At 36.1% G+C, this 19,547-nt stretch overlaps 2 protein-coding genes across 3 annotated transcripts; one reads left to right on the top strand and one right to left on the bottom strand.

Annotated features, from left to right (window-relative positions):
• Positions 1-8,368: 8,368 nt before the first annotated feature.
• On the top strand, positions 8,369-13,868 carry LOC109007085 (beta-xylosidase/alpha-L-arabinofuranosidase 2-like). The gene is made up of 7 exons (XM_018986618.2): positions 8,369-9,069; positions 10,388-10,675; positions 10,785-10,954; positions 11,044-11,141; positions 11,441-11,791; positions 12,415-12,825; positions 13,088-13,868. The coding sequence occupies exons 1-7, from the start codon at positions 8,587-8,589 to the stop codon at positions 13,657-13,659; spliced, it is 2,373 nt and encodes a 790-aa protein (XP_018842163.2). The 5' UTR covers positions 8,369-8,586; the 3' UTR covers positions 13,660-13,868.
• Positions 13,869-16,611: 2,743 nt separating this feature from the next.
• Positions 16,612-19,345, bottom strand: LOC109007086 (F-box/kelch-repeat protein At1g22040-like). Of its 2 annotated transcripts, none has more exons than XM_018986619.2 (2): positions 19,222-19,345; positions 16,612-18,203 (listed from the first exon to the last, which is right to left on the bottom strand). In XM_018986619.2, exon 2 carries the CDS (start codon positions 18,108-18,110, stop codon positions 16,692-16,694), a length of 1,419 nt encoding a protein of 472 aa, XP_018842164.2. In that variant the 5' UTR covers positions 18,111-18,203; positions 19,222-19,345; the 3' UTR covers positions 16,612-16,691. The 2 variants fall into 2 exon arrangements, with proteins under 2 accessions (XP_018842164.2, XP_018842165.2); XM_018986620.2 differs by having other exon boundaries at positions 16,612-18,260; positions 19,222-19,339.
• Between the last annotated feature and the right edge of the window lie 202 nt (positions 19,346-19,547).

The raw sequence follows: 19,547 nt of genomic DNA, 5'->3' as shown, positions 1-19,547 counted from the left end.
ATGAGAGTGATGATCCATGTTCCATAGAGTGAGAGCGAGCCAATAACTGATGGGAACAATGATGGCTTTCAATTCAAGAAAGAGTAATATGTGGGACAAAGAAAACAGACCAAGTTGCTTCATTAACAAGCCTGTACTGCCCAACCAACTACCAAAAAAACATACTCATTTTCAGGTCACCCCAAAAGTTGCCCTCAACAGCCACGAGAAATGTGATCATTGAACCAGTTGTATTTGGAGGTTAAGATCTCTTTAATATATCTCAAACCAGTCATCTATAAGATTTATTATTTTTTCAACTTGTCATAAAAATTTAAACACATCTCCTTATTTGGTTACACATATGAAATGAGATGAAATTTGAAATTTTAATAAAATTTTTAGAATATTATTTTTATTTTAGAATTTAAAAATGTTGAATTGTTTATTGTATTGTGAATGAGAAAAATCTCTTGGATTGGGCTAAAGGTAGGGTCCAGGTTAAAACTCAGATCTTAGGTATAGGCTGGATCGGACTGGACACAAGGCCTAAGTACATAATATGGATTGGGTCAAATGGTAGCACCTGCGTCAAGGTTCGGGTATAAAACCCGGGTCAGATCGTGTTTACATTAGGAAACAATACAAAAAATACAGGCGGGGTTTCAAAAGAATGAATATAGCATTCAATACTAGACGAGAAAACTTGTGACAATTCACACCCAGTATTAATGAGATGGAAAGGGTATAAGACAGGATAAACGCCGCATTCAATGCGGCCCAAGGCTCGAACATCACTTAGAAGCACTAAGCACTTCATAGCTCGGCGAACTGACGACAAAAGGATAGCTTGGCGAGTGAATAGCATGAATATGTGATCTCCTGTTATGCAACGCTCCGCTATCATGGAGACCAGTTTAACAAGTATAAATAACACTACTTGCAACACATAGGTAGAAAATCTAACACAATTATCGTCAAAATACTTCATCTTTAACTTCAGCATCATACTGACTTAAGCATCAGAGTATCAACGGATTCCGAAGTCCCCTTTTGTTATTGTGCAAGTGATCGCACGAGCTTTGATCAAGCGGAATTGCTCAGACTTGTGAAACACGACATCAACATGTATTTTGTGTAGAAGTTTGAGATAGTTGTAATGATTAATGGGATGAGATGAGTTGAGAAATTCTCTCAATTCAAACAACTCCTAAATTAGATGAGATGTGACGGTTTAAATAATTAAACAGGCCTAATCTACTGCTCCAAGAGCATCTTCAACTAATTAACTCCTTCACTCATTTGACATCTCATCTGTGCATTTGTGTTTGGAGCGCTTAAATGAATTGACAATTTGGTTGCATAGAAACTTCAATCCACCCATTAATTAAAGCCAAGGATAGACAGCACGTACGTTGTAGAAGAAGAAGATGTTGACCTGACAACCACCTAAAAAACAAACACATCATCCGTTGGCAATGATTTGCCCGCGGCTGGGTGCGTTTGTCAATACATTAGATACTATTTGGTAAAATTTGGGAAGCAAAAAGTGAGCCCATGTGATGTTTACCTGCCTATTTTGTCACGAAATTATGTCCACGACGTTACCATCCAATTTCTGCTAAATAAATAATATTTATAGTCGTATAACATATAAATATTATATAATATTTTCTTAAAAAATAAATAAATATAGAGTTCACGTAAAAAAAAATATTAATTTTTTAATAATAAAATTTATTATTTTTTAAAACGATTGCATTACACTTACATACTCAACAACTATATATATATATAACATTATTCTAATATCTATGCCTAACAACCTTCGAAAGGAAAACCTAACTCCAAACCTTTGTCTGTTTTGAAGAAATGTTGTCGATTTTAAGACCCTGCAGCCAACCTGTCTTCGTTATTGTCTTTATAACCATGATACTCGTTTGGAAAACAAGTTAAAAAAGCATAATTACTCCTTCAAGAAACATGAATGGTTGGACTATGGCTCGTCCCAAAATGCAATGTTCCATTAACTCTCGTGTTGGGAGAGAGAGAGAGAGAAATAAAGTAGATCGAGATCTGAATAAGCATAATAAAAATTTATATCTTCTTCATGCACGAATATTAACAAAAATATAATTTCGTTCGTATTTCTCATGCTTTGAGCTCGTGAATCATGATTCTTTAATATCTCATAAATTCGTGATATTGACAATGAATATTGGAGCAAAATTATGAATTTTTAATTTAATTTTTTTAAAAAAATAATAAACAATAATAAAAATAATAATAACATGAAAGTTGCCTATCGCTGAGTCTCGAGATTTCCTTGTCCTGCTTAACTGGTTTAGATTGGAATATGAGTTGAGATAACAAATCTCATTAGAGCACTCTTATTGAATTAGTCATAGTTAAATGATAGTTTTGATAAATGTAAGAGAAATTTGATTTTTGATTATTCCATTCACATAAATTTTCACATTGAAATAGCTATTTTTTCATTATATAATAATAAAATAATATAAGATGAATTTGATTTTAGTTATTCATATTAAATCTCTACATTAGATATACATTTATTCATTATATAGTAATGAATAATTAATAATTTTAAAAATATTTAAATTATTTAATTATTAATTTATTTAATTTTATCATATTTTACTATTCTACTTATTATATGTTAATTAATAATCATGTTTTTATTAAATTAATATATCACTAAGTCAGATTAATATATTAATTGTGATAAAATATGTGATAGAAAGAAAGAGAAAGAGATAAATAATTAATAAAATATGTATTTGATATATGTACAGTAACTTTCAAATTTGGAATAATTTTTGAAAGTCACTGTAACTAAATTTTAAATATTTAGAATTTGACTAATCCAATATGAGCATATTTTACTCTTTAATAGCTAAATACTCATTGGATTTAACTTTTAGCTAATCCAATAAGAGTGCTATAATATTCACTACTATTCAACTCATGTCACTATTATTCACAATTTTTAATTCACAAATCTTATTATTATTTATAAATCATTTTAATTTATCTCATCTCATCTCTAAATACAAATCAATTAGTCCTCTAGATAACATACAAATAAGAAAAAAAAAAAAACAATGGATTAACCATCGCTTTCTAACTCAATAAGAAAGGGCCAAATTATTATGAAAAAATTTTATTACAAGTGATTTTTCGCACCAAATCGCATACTAATATTAAATATAAGATATTCATTTAATAAAATAATACGAATTAAAGATAAAAATAATTTTTATGAAATATAAGATTTTATTTTATTTTTTTAAAAAATCTTTTATTTATTTTATAATAAAAAAATTATGTCAGTATTAGTAAGCGATTTGATGTGATTGTAGGTAGCAAATCCCAATTATTAAAGACGACAGACCACAGCCACCGTACAGGTTAGCCAATCCACCCCATGGTGCCGTGCCGTCCACCTTACGCTCTGCTTGACAACGGTGCTAGACTTCTCTTGTACGTTTCGGTGACTGTGACTAAACGGCTTGTCGCATACCAGTCATAGTCATATTTATTCCCCTCCTCATGGATCCATCATATAGTTAATTAAAGCCCAACAATGATAAAAGCTCAATCATCTTTGAGTTGTGTATACGTCACGTTCAAGCGGGACCCCATGAGCCCATGTCCCAAATAAAAAATAAAAAATAAACTCCAATAGCTTGTTTATAGTGCCGACAATTTGCATTGATCGTTATCTTCCCAATCCGAATCTACCACATCGGAAAAAAATAAAAATAAAAATCCGACAAGTCTGGCACATCACGTTAGAACAGCATTGCCATATATTATTACAAACACGTGTCAAAAAGAATTAAACAGACACGTACGTGTATCGAAACATATCTTCATGAATCATAAGGAAGAAGATATGCTTGACATGAGTCCTTCTAATCACTCACGATAATGTTGCTTTATACACAATACACGTATATGTTATCTTCAATGGATAATAATACTTAAAACTCCGTTCCACACTGGAATCAGAAAAAGGGTTTAATTTTTTCCTTTCGTTTTCTTTTAATAGCTTTGATTATAAGACATTTGGTCCTTTGATTATGATCCCCAGCTGGCCTTTAATGACATAACAACATATTGTGATTGAATAAGGTTCCGTTTGAATGCAAAAACACTTCTAACTTATTTTATCTCATTATTATAATTTTTTTAAATTATCATATAAAATATAATAAATAATTCAATCTTTTCAAATTTAAAAATAATGATATTTTATTCAATTCATATAAAATCATCTCATTTAATCTCATATCATTATCTAAACGAGCACTAAAAGTGAATAGTCACGAATTAATTAGGTTGGTAAATAGGGGATACTCTCTATCCTTTTATATATATATATATATATATACATATATATGCATGGGTGCTACATCTTTGTCGATTGTCATGGATGAGGTTTCATTGTCCATAATTTTAATTGGCTTGTACCACTCCATTTGTTTGTTTGCATGTTTTTACTTCTGGCAATGTTGTCCTCAAAGCGAATCCCATGAAACTTTGGTTACGTTACAAATCTCTCTCTCTCTCTCTCTCTCTCTCTATATATATATATGCTCACTGTTTTCAATATTATAGTTCCGATTCCACGACTACCAGCTCGAAGTTGAACATGGATCGAATAATGGGTAATGAGACAAACATGAAATGGCTCGCTTTCCTACTATATATTCGAATATTCCATTGCTAATTTACAGAATTTCGTCGCGTAAATACAAAACCATCACAACCAACTAAATACCCTACACTTCAAAGTATTGACAACTCCATTTTACTTTTATTACTAGCTTAAACCTTTTAAGTTCCATTCAAGCTTTTTAAAACTATAGATTAGGTTACATTTGAATGTTGAGATGAGTTTAATCGAATTGTAAATATTAATATTTTATGAGTCCCATTGAGATGAGTTTAACTTTTTTATAAAAATATGAAAAATAATAAATCCCATCAATAATTAGTTCGATATGAGTTGAGTTTGATTTATCAACCAAACACAACCAAATTTGATATTTCATCTTCTTAAATTATTACTTAATTTAAATTAAATCCATTATTTGACTGTCGATCTTTTATTTTTTCCTCGAGAGTTCAACGCTAGAATATGGAAAAGGGTCTATAAACTCTTCCAAAACAGTAATCTCAATGCATTTTAATTGGTTACATTTTCTCTAATCGTGGCATCAATTTACATTCAAGTAAACAGACTATATCCAATTTACTAATTAATCCAACTGCTCTCCCAATTTAACCATAGAATATGGAAATGAGTCATATCAATTTATATAATTATATTTATTGTTACCTATTTCGGTTAAGGGAGAATGATAATAATATAGTCGGACGATTTTATTTTTTTTCGTCTGTTCTTTAAACTCCTACTGTAAAATAAGAAAATTCTCACTATTTTCTTTCTTATATTTAGTGAAATTCGAGAGAGAGAGAGTGTGAGAGTAGTTTCTTCAATTTTCATTTCCTTTACATTTTACTGTAGTGGCCTTTTATATGATTTTCGGAACCCCACATGTGCTTGCCATATGTCAGTTTTGGATTGGTTAGATTGTTGGGAGTGAATGATTGTTCCAACTCAATATAGATGAATTGAGATGAAAAATAAATAAAATATTATTATAATATATTTTTTATTTTAAAATTTAAAAAAATTAAATTATTTATTATTTTTAATGTGAGAATTTAAAAAATTATAATGATTAGATAAAATAAGAAAGATAATTTATATAATCAAAAGAGTAGTGTCCAAAGTGAGCTTCATGTTGTTATTTACCAATTGTGAGTTTTATGAGGGAGACCATTATCTATTATTACTAGAAAAAAATAGATTTGTTATTAATCATCCTTACATAAGACACACTAATTTATTTTTATTATTTTTTAATTTTATTATTCCTAAACTAATTGAGTTTTTATATTCATAATCCATATATCACATATTTGATAAGAGAATGATGAATATAATTTTTTTTTCTTAAAAAAATACTAATTTGCCCCCCAATTTGCCTCTAGTACAAAAGTGTGTTTAGCAATTTTTTCAAATTTCTATATAAAATTTAATAAATAATTTATTTTTGTTAATTTTTAAATAAAAATAATATTAAAAATAATATTTTTTTAAATTTTTTTTTTAAAATTTCATGTAACGTCGTATAAACTGCATAACCAAATGAATCTTACACACTTTTACACCAATGGCAGAGTTAAGGGTGCTACCCACCTCAGTGGGTGGAGTGCAGGGTGGATTTCTAATCCGTCCCGCCTCTTTTCACTTAAAAAAAAATATTATATTTATTTTATTTAAAAATTATTTATAAGTGTAAAAGTAATTAAAAATATATTTTTAAATCCAAATTATAAATTTAAATTTTGTAAATATTACTATAATTTAAAAATTATATAATTTTTAAATTTATTAGTATACATTTTGTATAAATTGTAGTGTATTAATTTTTAAATTATATAATTTTTAAATTTACCAATACATATTTTATGAACAAGTCTAACAAATTATAATATATATATATATAATATATATAAAAATGGGAGCGGGGGTAGGGTGGAATTGAGCCCTCCCTGTCACCCGCCCCCACTAAGAGCCCTAGATGCAGGAAGGGAGGCTCTGCCTCCACATAGGCAGAGCGGGATTGTCGGCCGGTCATGCGAGAGCGAAGCAAAAGCGGAATAAGATAGTGGGGGCAGAGCCCCGCTGTCCAACCCTTGGCAGAGTGGGGTACGAGCAGCAGCTCCCCTGCCTCTTATCCCAACAAAATTACCTTTATTTTTATTTGTACACTTTATGTTCAGTGAGAATGATATATATATTTTATGTTAATGCCATGTGTGCTTTGTTAAAGAAAAAAGAAATATATATATATATATAATAAACATGCCCTGGGGGAACGAGTTAATAGATTTTTTATATTTTGATTACTTTCTTACCTGTTTTTTGGCAGGAGAACTGGATTGGGGGATGGATATTGTCACGGATACAAAGTAAAAAATGGGGCGTACTGCCAGCCTCGCTGTACGCAGCAGCAAATATTTAAGAGACTTCAAGTCCCAAAATTAGAAAAAATAAATAAATAAAGAAATTCGATTTTGATGGGGATTTGGTACAATGGTAGGGTCTTCTAGGCAGAAGGCAGTGCCAGCCTGCACCACCATATTCACATGTTAATTACCAAACGGCGGATGTTTGCAACTTTGGTTTGCTAATTTAATTAACCAACCCCACGCGCATGCACTCACGTGACATAACTGCATCTGATCTAGATAGATAGATAAATAAATAAAAATGTAAAAAGTGGGTTACAGTAAGATCATCCCCAGGACTTACAGCTGGACCTCCACCCGCCAACTCCAAAGTCTCCCGTGAGTGCCAAAATGGGCCCCGCCCACTTGACTGACATCAAAGTCGTAGAAAACTCTCACTCTCATTGGTCTGCAGTGTGCTGGCCCCACCCCCCAACCAATAATGCGGCGGCTGGGCCAGTCATCATTCACTCTCTCTCCCCAAAGGTCCGTCTCGGTATTTTCGTTCTTTTTTACTTGGCCCGCCTGGCTGGCTTCTGCGGCTTCACTCCAAACCTGCCAACCTCCAATACGGTTTGAATATTCCAATTCAAAAAGAAGTTTATTTAAAAAAAAAACATATTAAATAAAAAAAATTTGAACAAAATATCAATAATAAGTAACCTCAACATGCGTAATTAAACATTTAGGGGAGCCGTCGCCCTTGTTCGAACCGAAACCTCCGATCCGATTTGTCATGATTTATAAACCGGCAAAAAATAAAACAAGACATGACATGAGAATTAAGGAAACATCAAACAAGAAAAGATCGGATTGACGGGCCGATCCATGAAAGTGACGACCGAAACTCAAATTTATATTTGGGCAGGTTAGTTATTTAAGTTCAAGCTGGCAAAGACGGCACACTCCGGCTCTTTCATGGACACTGGGGACAGGACAGGCAGGCAGCGCACCTCACCCACATCTTCCCCATCCATGCGCTGCAATGGCCCCCCCCCCCCAAATTCCCAATGTACAAGATATTTTATCGTTACTCGGCTCCCCTTCATTTAAGTATGAATACTCTCTCTCTCAGGCTTCGTTTGGCCAATGAATTGTTCCGAAAATATTATACTATTATTAATTATTTTATTATTATTTTTTATTATTACTCATAAAATATTTAAGATCATCTCACTGTTCAAATGCAACCTTACTCATCACGCGCACCGTACTGTCTGTCTGTGTTGTGTATTTGTATTCATATAAAGGTACATTACCTGAACAAAATATAGAACGCAGAAAGCTTTCACGGACTTGTAATATAGCCAGCCCATGACTCTACAAGTCCATGGATCATAGATTCTCTCCCCAATTGGTTGCTGCCAAAAGCAAGCCTCATTGAATGGGTGTTTTATCTTCTTCTTCCCTACCCCTGTCACGGACTACTAGAAAACAACATGTGTGCGTAATTCATAGTACACTCTTTTCCATTTCTATAAAAATATAACGACCCAAATGCCCAAGCAACATTACAGTCTTTCACGTTGTGTAAAAGTTACCCTCATGGCAACTCCTCGAAACGGAGCACCGAAGGTCTCTGTTTTGCTCTGCTTGTCTATATTCTTTGTTTTCCTTTTGTTGAGCTCAGGCCGGGTGTTCGGCCAATCATCACCTGTTTTTGCCTGTGATGTTGGGAGCAATCCTGCGTTGGCGAGTCTCGGATTCTGTAACTCGTCGTTGGGGATTGATTCGAGAGTGGCAGACTTGGTGAAAAGGCTCACATTGCAGGAGAAGATTGGGTTCTTGGTGAACAGTGCAGGGAGTGTGAGTAGGCTTGGGATACCAAAGTATGAATGGTGGTCTGAGGCTCTACATGGAGTCTCTAACGTGGGTCCCGGGACGCGGTTTTCCAACTTGGTGCCTGGAGCTACTAGCTTTCCCCAGGTTATTCTCACTGCCGCTTCGTTCAATGCCTCTCTGTTCGAAGCCATTGGAAGGGTAAGAGAGTTTTACTGAATCTTTTGCTTCTTTCTTATTACCAGGTGTTTGCCTAGTGTCTTTCTTTCTTTGAGGTTCAAACCAAATCTCAGAATAGCATCTTCTTGAGTTTGATGGTGAGGATGATTTTCATTTACATTTGTGACTCATTGCAGATTTTTTATTGCCAGATTTTTGTTAACAGAGTTTGATGATGAAATAAATTGGTGATTTTTTTGGGTGTTAGTTATTTTGGATAACAAAATCACAATGTGTCGGTTGTTTGATGAATTCATTGTATTTGATAAGGAGTAGTTTTCATCTTTAACATCATCCATCATTACGTCTGATACTCCTATCTTCACTTTCCCAGCTGGGATACGACGAAAAACAAATGACCCAATCCAACAGGATAATGCTAGAGAGATATTCTTCGGTGGTTTATAGGTTCTATTGTTTCTCAGGAGATGGCATCTACATATATGAATTTTATGTACAGCTATCGATCCGAATTATCATCAATGCTTTCCCTTGAGATTTTCTTGATCTCAGGACTGAACTATTTATGGTCAATTAAGAAAAGTAGACGCTGCATATTTATTAGTAATACTTTTTCCCCCCTCACTTTTGCTTTATCATGAAAAAGGAAGATATTTTCTCTCTTTTTTCCACCGGCAATAACAAAGCCATACTGATACAATGCACATATATGTATATAATAATGTAAGATTACAAACCGGCAGATTTATGAAATATATGAAGGCTATAAATAATTTTCCAGCTTGCAGAGGGAAGGATACAGAAAGTGATGGTGATTGATTACTTAGAGTGGATATTATACATCTAATATCTTTTAAGTGTACAGTACGTTTAATATGGGCACTTAGCAACCATTGTTAGAGCCAAAGAATTCAGTAACCAAAAGGACCAAAAAAGTAACATGGAATTAAGCACGATAGATCTCCATATGCTATTTGCATTCTCAGTTTTTTATTTTTTAAACTTTTTTAGCGTTGGAAGTTGGAGCAGTTGGCAAGTTGTTGGGACATTTTGAAATTTGTGGTAACAGAAGATCGTGATGCCAAAGTCTTTGCAAGCGCTGCCTCTTCTTGGGATGAACTTACCTGTCTCCATTAACATTTTTCTTTATAATGATATTGAAACAAAAAAAATAATATTAAATTTATTGCACATTGAATTGTGAAAGTTTTGGAAAATAATAGGAAAGGAATAATCAAGTGAATGCGTGAGTTGAAGATTGTTAAGCAAACATTGGTCTATAATCACGGAATTGTTATGGCACAGAAATTGCTTAATGGTTATTATCTATGGTGTACAGGTGGTTTCAACTGAAGCCAGAGCAATGTACAATGTGGGACTGGCAGGATTGACATATTGGTCACCAAATATTAACATATTTCGAGACCCCAGATGGGGAAGAGGCCAGGAGACTCCGGGAGAAGATCCCTTGCTCTCGAGTAAATATGGATCGAGTTATGTAAGAGGTCTTCAACAAAGAGATGATGGTAACCCAAATGGACTTAAGGTTGCTGCATGTTGTAAACATTATACAGCTTATGATGTGGATAACTGGAAAGGGACAGACCGATACCATTTCAATGCCGTGGTAATTTACATTAGTTCAGCTTTCTTTGTAATCTAGAGCTAATTTTACTTTCTTATCTTTGGATTATAACTGTCATTTTCTTTTGCTTGTTTTGATTTTGATGAGTTAGGTAACAAAGCAAGATATGGATGATACGTATCAACCACCATTCAAGAGTTGTGTTATTGATGGCAATGTTGCCAGTGTCATGTGTTCTTACAACAAGGTTAATGGTAAGCCGACCTGTGCAGACCCAGACCTGCTTGCAGGAGTCATCCGAGGCGAATGGAAACTAAATGGGTATATTTGAGTCTCCCAAATCATTTTCTATTATCTAGTCCAGGATGCACATCAGTGATCTTTAATAAATGATTATTGGGTTGCTGCAGATACATTGTTTCTGATTGTGATTCAGTAGATGTATTCTACAATTCCCAACACTACACCAAGACACCAGAGGAAGCTGCAGCCATTGCTATTTCAGCAGGTAACTTCATTTCCATCCTTACATATGTCAGAACAAGATCACTAAACTTGTAAAAATAGAAAAAAAAAAAAATCAATGCATTTAAGTCAATTTATTTAGTGAGCCTGGATTTGAAATACTAATTTATCCCTTACTTTTGGATGCATATCAAAAGTTATCTGACCGTTACCTTCTAGCACTAGAATTTCAAGTGCATGTGTACTCCTATTGGTATCCCATCCAATTTCAGTTGTCGATATCTATATTTCCTGAGCAGCTTTTAATGGGGACAAATGTTGACTGTTTTTTTAACTGAACAGGTTTGGATCTAAACTGTGGATCTTTCCTGAGCAAACACACAGAGGCTGCGGTGAAAGGAGGACTTCTTGCTGAGGCGGCTATTGACAAGGCCATCACTAACAATTTTGGCACCCTAATGAGACTTGGCTTCTTCGATGGTGATCCAAGAAAGCAACTTTATGGAAAACTTGGTCCAAAAGATGTGTGTACACAGGAGAACCAGGAACTGGCCCGTGAAGCCGCTAGGCAAGGTATAGTGCTGCTTAAAAACAGTCCAGCATATTTGCCTCTGTCTCCTACTGCCATCAAATCCTTGGCAGTGATTGGTCCTAACGCCAATGTCACCAAAACCATGATTGGAAACTATGAAGGTATGCATTCAAAACAATTTTCTGTGTCTAGTTGCTCACTTAATTGAGCAGCCATCATACAGCACTTGACTTCTTGATGTGGCTATCATTATCCTTGGGAAAATTGCATCAATATTCGTTTGGTGATTTTTACGAAAGTTCTTCGTAACTACAAACAGATTTAATCGAATGATTTCATTCATAAAATATGGAATGATTGGCAAGCAACCGCACTCAAGTTTGAGATACATTGTCATAACCCCGGATTGAGTATGGGATAGTGGTACATGATATCCACTTTAGAATGATTTTAAGGGACTCTGATTATAACTTTAATTAGTCCTTTTAGAATATTGGCCCACATGAGGTTTTGACTCTTCTCGAATCATTACAATAGTATCAAAGCCATATTCCTTTTTAATGACCAATAAAATCATCTCAAGGCATATTTGGGCCTATTCTCCAAAAAGACTAGTCAACGCCACAGTTTGAGCCCATTTGAATCATCATGAAGACAAGAACTTATCTTCCCCAAACAACAGGGGATCTCCTTTACCAACCTCTTGTACTCAATTCAGTATCTCACAATCCTAAATCATTTTGAAATCACTGTCTAAACTCTAATGTTGCTGGAAATCTCACAGGCATCCCATGCAAATACACAACTCCTTTGCAAGGTCTAACGGCCTCAGTTGCAACAACTTATCAACCTGGCTGCTCCAATGTGGCCTGCAGCACTGCACAGCTAGATGCTGCTAAGAAAATAGCAGCCTTGGCAGATGCCACTGTACTTATAATGGGTGCAGATCAGTCAATTGAGGCAGAGAGCCGCGACAGGATCGATATCACTCTTCCAGGACAGCAGGCACTTTTAGTAACAGAAGTTGCGAAGGCCTCAAAAGGACCAGTAATTCTTGTTATAATGTCTGGAGGGGGTATGGATATCTCATTTGCAAAAAGTAATGTTAAAATTACAAGCATCCTATGGGTTGGTTACCCTGGAGAAGCTGGAGGAGCTGCCATTGCTGATGTTATTTTTGGGTATTTTAATCCGAGTAAGTGTATCGCTATCTTCTGTTTGATGATATCATTTTCCCAACTTATTCCAAACAAGCAGTGGCTTGGTCCCAAGTCAAATATGCTCGAGTATGAAAAGCCATTCAATTTCAAAACATCTTCTCTAATCTATATATTTACAAAAACCCTATCACAAAACTATTCTGACGTCATAATTTTTAAGTCATCATCTTTCCATGACTTATTTTGCTGCAAGCTGATAACATAGAAAATTGAAGCCATTGATCACTCTTGTTTCAGGTGGAAGACTGCCCATGACATGGTATCCGCAATCTTTTGCAGACAAGGTCCCCATGACCAACATGAACATGAGACCTGATCCATCCAATGGTTACCCCGGGCGGAGCTACAGATTCTACACTGGGGAAACCGTTTATACATTTGGAGATGGAGTAAGCTATTCCAGCTTCAAGCACCACCTAGTTCAAGCACCTAAGACATTTTTCATTCCCTTGGAAGAGAGTCACATTTGTCACTCAACAAGATGTAAGTCATTAGATGTTGGAGACCAGCATTGTCAAAACCTTGGTTTTGATATTCATCTGAGAGTTAAAAACACAGGAGCGATGAGTGGAAGCCATACTGTTTTCTTGTTCTCTACGCCCCCATCAATGCACAGCTCACCTCAGAAGCACTTGCTGGGATTTGAGAAGGTCTTCTTGACCGCACAAACAGAAGCACAGGTCAGGTTCAAGGTGGATGTATGTAAAGACCTGACTGTGGTTGATGAGCTTGGAAACCGGAAAGTTGCCTTGGGACAGCACGTGCTTCATGTTGGGAGCTTGAAAAGCTCATTGAACGTGAGGATTTGAATTAAATCATCAACTACTCTGCATTTTTCTACTTTTAGGTTTTGTTGGTGATGATGCTGAAGGCATTACCAAATACCAAATGGAATTTGAATCTAGCTGATTAAAAGCATTTCAAAATGGAAAAGTGAAAGCTAGAAATAAGCTGAGGGAGTTGTAACAATTCTCTCCACAATTTACAATAGCCAAAGCTTTTAAAATTCAAAATTTAATATAGATGAATGACTCAGCGCCTAATGGCCACCAGGTCTTGAAAGTCGCAATCGTTAGTTCAGAGGATACCGCTAGAACATTGACTTCTCACCGCATTCTCCAATTCTAAAGATTATCATGATGACAACGGTAATTTCTATACCCTTGTTGCAAGCAGGATTCGATTCCAGTTTCTTAAGCAAGCCAGACAGCAAAGGTAGAATGAATACTCGGGGGCTGCTAAGTGCTAAGCCCACCTTTAAGAAGTACATGAATGGATGGGGTTATAGAAAGAAATTGTCCAATCGTTCATCTGGTTTCCAAAATGGGAATGGCCCTCAGCAACTAGTTGAAAAGTGAATTCATAAGGTTTCGTGCTTATGGCAGCAGAAACTAGAAAGAGTATCCTCGAGGCGCCACAGAGGCTACGGAGCCTTTGTTTTGGCGATGAAAATGTTCTATTTTCTTCTCGTTGCATGCATCCATGCACAACTAGATAAAGCGAAGTGGTTTGGGCTGAATGCAGTTGTAACGTTATTTCTTTGCAGATCGTCGTTGGGGCGTAATGATATTCGACTAAACTATCAATTTTTACAGTAATAACTTTCTACTTTTGATGGGACAGATCATAAATTATGCTATCTTTGATCTTCTTTCGACCCATTTGAACGAGCTAAAACCACGCTACCTTTTCAATACTCGAGCAGGAAACGGTTTCGCCGTGCTTTCACCAAACCAATGAAATTTCTTGGACACCGACACAGAAAATATCGAATTCCGGAAATGCACAAGAATGTTAGGCTTAACAGTGAGGATAAAAAGAGAAATGATTTGTACGAATGCTTGTAAAAAAATAGACCACTTTAAAAAAGTATAAAAAAATATTCTTTATTAGTAGAACAAAAGACTTATATGAAACTTGTCTATTTAAAATAAAATAAAAAAAGAAATTTTTGGCTCTGGTGCCATGATGCTACACGATGGTATCTATTTTGTACGAATTTACCTTATTCAGCAATAAGATAATTCACAACAGATTGACGAAATCCATAGTGCTCCTCTACTAACACCTTGAAGCTTCGCTATAGGTACCCTATGATGGCAATGGTGGCTAAGGATTCTTGTTTGCTTCACCCTCCTTCCATTTTTGTTTTCGTTGTCATGACAATACCTCCGAATCAATGGAATGTTCTTTAGCCAAAATACCATATAATAAATGCCTTGAAAAATGCATTTCCCAACTTACAAGTCTGAAGAACAACTTGGGACATTTTCCAACTGACAGTCCCCTGTAGTCTGATTAGAACCCTCCCCTAAGATTGCAGCACGAGTGAAATTAGAAATGTTCCCTAACATGGCACTCAGTTCAGTCTTTGTTGAAAATGGGAGGGAGTGTTGGGCAGGTGGCCATTAACTAGGTTATTTAACTCAACCAACCAGATGGGAAGGACTTTTTTTTTAAAAAGAAAAAGAACTTTGGAGACTCATCAACAGCCAAGTCACTCTGGATAACAGCCCAGGCCAAATATATATATATATATATATATATATAGAAGCCCACAGCCAAGAAGATATATTCATTTTACTGAAGTGGAAGACATTGAAGATAATTTGACGAATAAAATTCTACTTTAATAAGGCCTTGTTAGGTAAATGGTTGTGGCGTTATAACAATGAGATGAGAGCCTTATGGAAAGGGGTGATTGACATGAAGTATGGTCGTGAACGGGGGGGTTGGGTTTCTAAAGAGGGTAGGGGGTCTTATGGAGTGGGGCTATGGAAGTATATACGGAAAGGTTGGTGCTCCTTTGCTAGTAATACTCGGTTGTGTTTGGGGGATGGGAGTAGGATCAGCTTTTAGAAGGATGTGTGGGTGGGAGACACGGCTTTGAAGGATGTTTATCCCACGATTTTCAGTATTGCAAGGGAGAAGGAAGCTATGGTGGCTGATTTGCGAGTAATTAACCAAGGTTCACAGGAGTGGAATATTAGCCTTACTCGGGATGCGTATGATTGGGAAGTGACTAGTTTGGTGGAGTTTCTGAACTTGCTGTACAACACTCCTATTGCGGCCACAACTGAAGATTCGCTGGAATGGAGACCCTCTAGTAAAGGGAAGTTCTCGGTACGCTCCTTCTATGACTCTATTACTATGCAACAAAGGCATAATTTTCCATGGAAGACCATATGGAGGAGTAAAGCACCAACCAAAGCCGCATTCTTTGTTTGGACAGCAGCTCTAGGGAAGATTATGACCATAGATAATCTTAGACGTCGTGGCCTTATCATCACGGACTGGTGCTGTTTGTGCAGAAATAGTGGTGAAACGACAGACCATCTACTCTTACATTGTGATTTCACTCGAGATATTTGGAGTTATTTCTTTAGCAAAATGGGAATAGCTTGGGTAATGCCAAGTGGGGTGGTGGAACTGTTAGCAAGCTGGAGAGGGATCATTGGAATACCACAGATTAAGGCTGTGTGGAAGATGACTCCCATTTGTATGTTTTGGTGTGAAAGAAACGAGAGGCTTTTTGAAGATCATGAGCGCTCCATGGTAGAGTTTAGGAATTTTTTCTGGAAGACTTTGTTTTTGTGGACCATTGCTTTAGATTTGAATGGGCTCAGCTTCCATGATTTCCTTGTAACTGTTTCTAGTTCTTAAATAGGTGTATTCACATGTATACTTCCAGTATACCTGAGCTATGCCTATTTTCTTTATCAATGAAATAATTTATTACTTATAAAAAAAAAAAAGCATTCTTAAAAATGATCATATGAACTAGCACTTTTTTATAAGTATATCAACCAACAATTCAAAAGTAACTTGTCTGCCTAAATCACTAAATGTTAAGGGTTTGACAGCTCACTAGTTCAGCTGAACCAACACTGCATGTGGCAATTACCTTCCAAAGATCTCTTTCCGATTCTGCTCTTGGTTCAGCATGTTCATGCAAAGTATTGTCCATTGATGATGAAGCCGATGGGAAGGGAGCTAAATTATTCTGCAGATCAGCTTGCAAGACTGCAATATTATGGCTGGCATCTTTGGTGATCACGTGAAGCTTCCCGAGAAAACTGGCAAGTAAATAAGGAGCCTCTGAAGCAGTGAAGTCACGAATAGGAACATCTCCAGCAACAACTTTCCAAGCATCATCTTGGTAATCATATACCTTGATCTTGGCACTATCAAGGGAACTAGACGGATCCAGAGCATACAGCTCACCATCAACAGTGACAGACAATTTTGTTCCTGCTTGCCTTGCAGGCCATCCCTCACCCATTCCCATTGGCATTTCAACCCACGAATTCACCTCTGGATCATAAACTTCTCCTCCAACATCTACAAAAAATGGCCAGCAATATAAACTCTGAGGTACAAATAGCCTTCCCCTGTATGAAGTCATACCAGTGGCAATAGGCTTGAGCAGATCGGCCAGAAAGGCAGTTGGTAGCACCTGAGCTTTTGTAAAAGGCATGCTTGGTATTGGAGACCATATACCTGTATGTGGATCAAAAACTTCAGCAGACTGAAGTGGGGTCAATCCACCAGGACCCCTAGTAACCCCTCCAACGACATAAAGCTTGTTGTTTAAAACGCCCGTCTTACAATAAGCTCTACCAATTGACATATCAGTTGCTTCATTCCAAGCATTTAAAACTGGATCATACCGCCAGACGCATTTCATGGCCGAAGCTCTAGAGAATCCCCCTAGAACATAGAGGCAGCCATCAACAGCCCCAATGGCACAACCGCAAAGACGCATTCTATCTAATGTATCCTTCTTTCCAAGCCAACCTCTTATGACATCGGCAATTTTGATACTTGAGCCCACCATATTCCACATGCGAAGGGCAGTCAAACCCTTTCTAGATTCATCTTCAAAAGCACAACTTGGCATTGGTGGCAGCCTCTGCCATCTTCTGGACAGAGGGTCCAAAGCATACCATAGAAGCTTATCATTTTCAATTTTAGTTAATACATACAGCCATTCCTCTGTTATTCCAAGTTCTTTTCTCAAATTGAAAAGTTCAGCACTCAGAATGGCAGCCTTCCAGGACCGAGACACCAACTTGAGATGCAAATAGTTCATCCTAGGAATTCTAGCAAGAATCTGAATAGATATCTCATCAGGGAGACTGGAAATCAGTCTGGAATTCTCACAAAAGCTTGACGACAACCTTTGCCGCTTGCAAATTTCACTTTGTGAAACCTCACATGGCTCTCCCCAAGAGTTGTTTAGGCTCAATACAGTCCCCATCGAAGTCTTCAGAATTTAATAAAAAACTAAACTCAACCAGCTTCTTAAACGAATCAGTTTGGTAATGTTAACAGTTCTAACTTCTAAGCATATCTGAGCTCAACACACGAAAAGAAAGAATGAAATGGTATCAGAATCAATGTCAAAGACCTATAAAAAAAAAAAAAAAAAGAATCAATGTCAAAGGTCAATTATAAAAAATACACTGGCAGTCCTCAAATTTCCACATCAATTTGTCTTAAACAAGAAAATTCCTTTTATATTGGTTAGACTGTATCATGTTCCTACATATATCTTCATATTGCTACAGTAAGTAGTTTGTAAAACTCCATTAAAAGGCAGACTAATCACAACGTGAACCTCCATTCCGTTACACCTTTCGTGCTTTCAGATTAGATAAATACTTCAAGGAAAAGGAAAAAAAAATGCAGATTACTATCCCACCAAAATCATCGGCTAACAGAACTCTTTCATTTAGCGGTGTCAAAAAAGTCAAAGATACCCACAAGCAAGTAATCAAACCGACAGATGCGGCGCCAACCTCACATGTTTCAACTGACCAAAAGAAAAATCTTAGTGCTTAGGCATAAAACCAGAATGTTTCACATGAAATGAAATGAAACCCATTCTCCAGAAATTAAAAATGGACACGAAAAGATTGGGAAGAAAATAGATCCACACATAAAAAGAGAAGTGAGAAGATAGAGAGAGAAAATTCACTAGAGAGACCCCTTTTTTTTTATAACTGTCAATTAAAACAACCATCTTCAACTTTCTGTTTTCAATCCCTCAGCTTCTTGACAACCAAACAGAGGTTTTAACCAAAAACAAAATGAAAAATTTGTGAAATTCTACAGGACAAACAAAACCCAATACACCATAAGCAGGACTAAGAGGTATATTAAACATGGGCTTCTCTAACGATAACCCGATGTATTTCAAATCTCATCGAATTAATCAAAATTTTTTTTTTTTTCTGGTGGCCTCTCCGAATTAATCAATACAAGTCACAAGACATATCTACCAGAGACTACAACCAGAAAAATAAAGCTAAGCTGAGCAAGCTCACTTTGAAATTTTATCGAAGACTAATCGGAGAAAAAACACCTACTTTTTCGAGAGACGGAGGAGAAAGCATTAGCTTTGCTTTGGCAGAGAGAGAGAGAGAGAGAGAGGATTGGCTTTGCTTCCGTATTTTTCTTCGTTTCTATCAAAGCATGCCGCGAAATAAACGAGTTAAAGGAAAAAGAGAACTTTAACCACCTAACGCACGGCATCCGGATTCTCTTCAATGCTGCTCTTTCCATGGACTGTGCAGACCCATACCGTTGGATCTTGTGGGTTGCCGAATAATCAGGCGGTCAATATTTTGTGCTGTTGTCAAATGCCCAGAGGAGGTTCTAATGTATGGGTTATGAAGGGTTAAATTCAGCTACG

Source organism: Juglans regia, chromosome 13, assembly GCF_001411555.2.
Source record: "Juglans regia cultivar Chandler chromosome 13, Walnut 2.0, whole genome shotgun sequence".
Lineage (NCBI taxonomy): Eukaryota > Viridiplantae > Streptophyta > Magnoliopsida > Fagales > Juglandaceae > Juglans > Juglans regia.
Note: the sequence above shows the minus strand (reverse complement) of the source record. Positions and strands in the feature narration are given on the sequence as shown.

Coding starts and splice junctions, on each gene's coding strand:
- LOC109007085 (XM_018986618.2), top strand. CDS start 8,587: ATGCCCAAGCAACATTACAGTCTTTCACGTTGTGTAAAAGTTACCCTC. Junction 11,142..11,440: donor AGCCATTGCTATTTCAGCAG/GTAACTTCATTT, acceptor TTAACTGAACAG/GTTTGGATCTAAACTGTGGA. Junction 11,792..12,414: donor CATGATTGGAAACTATGAAG/GTATGCATTCAA, acceptor GAAATCTCACAG/GCATCCCATGCAAATACACA.
- LOC109007086 (XM_018986619.2), bottom strand. CDS start 18,110: ATGGGGACTGTATTGAGCCTAAACAACTCTTGGGGAGAGCCATGTGAG.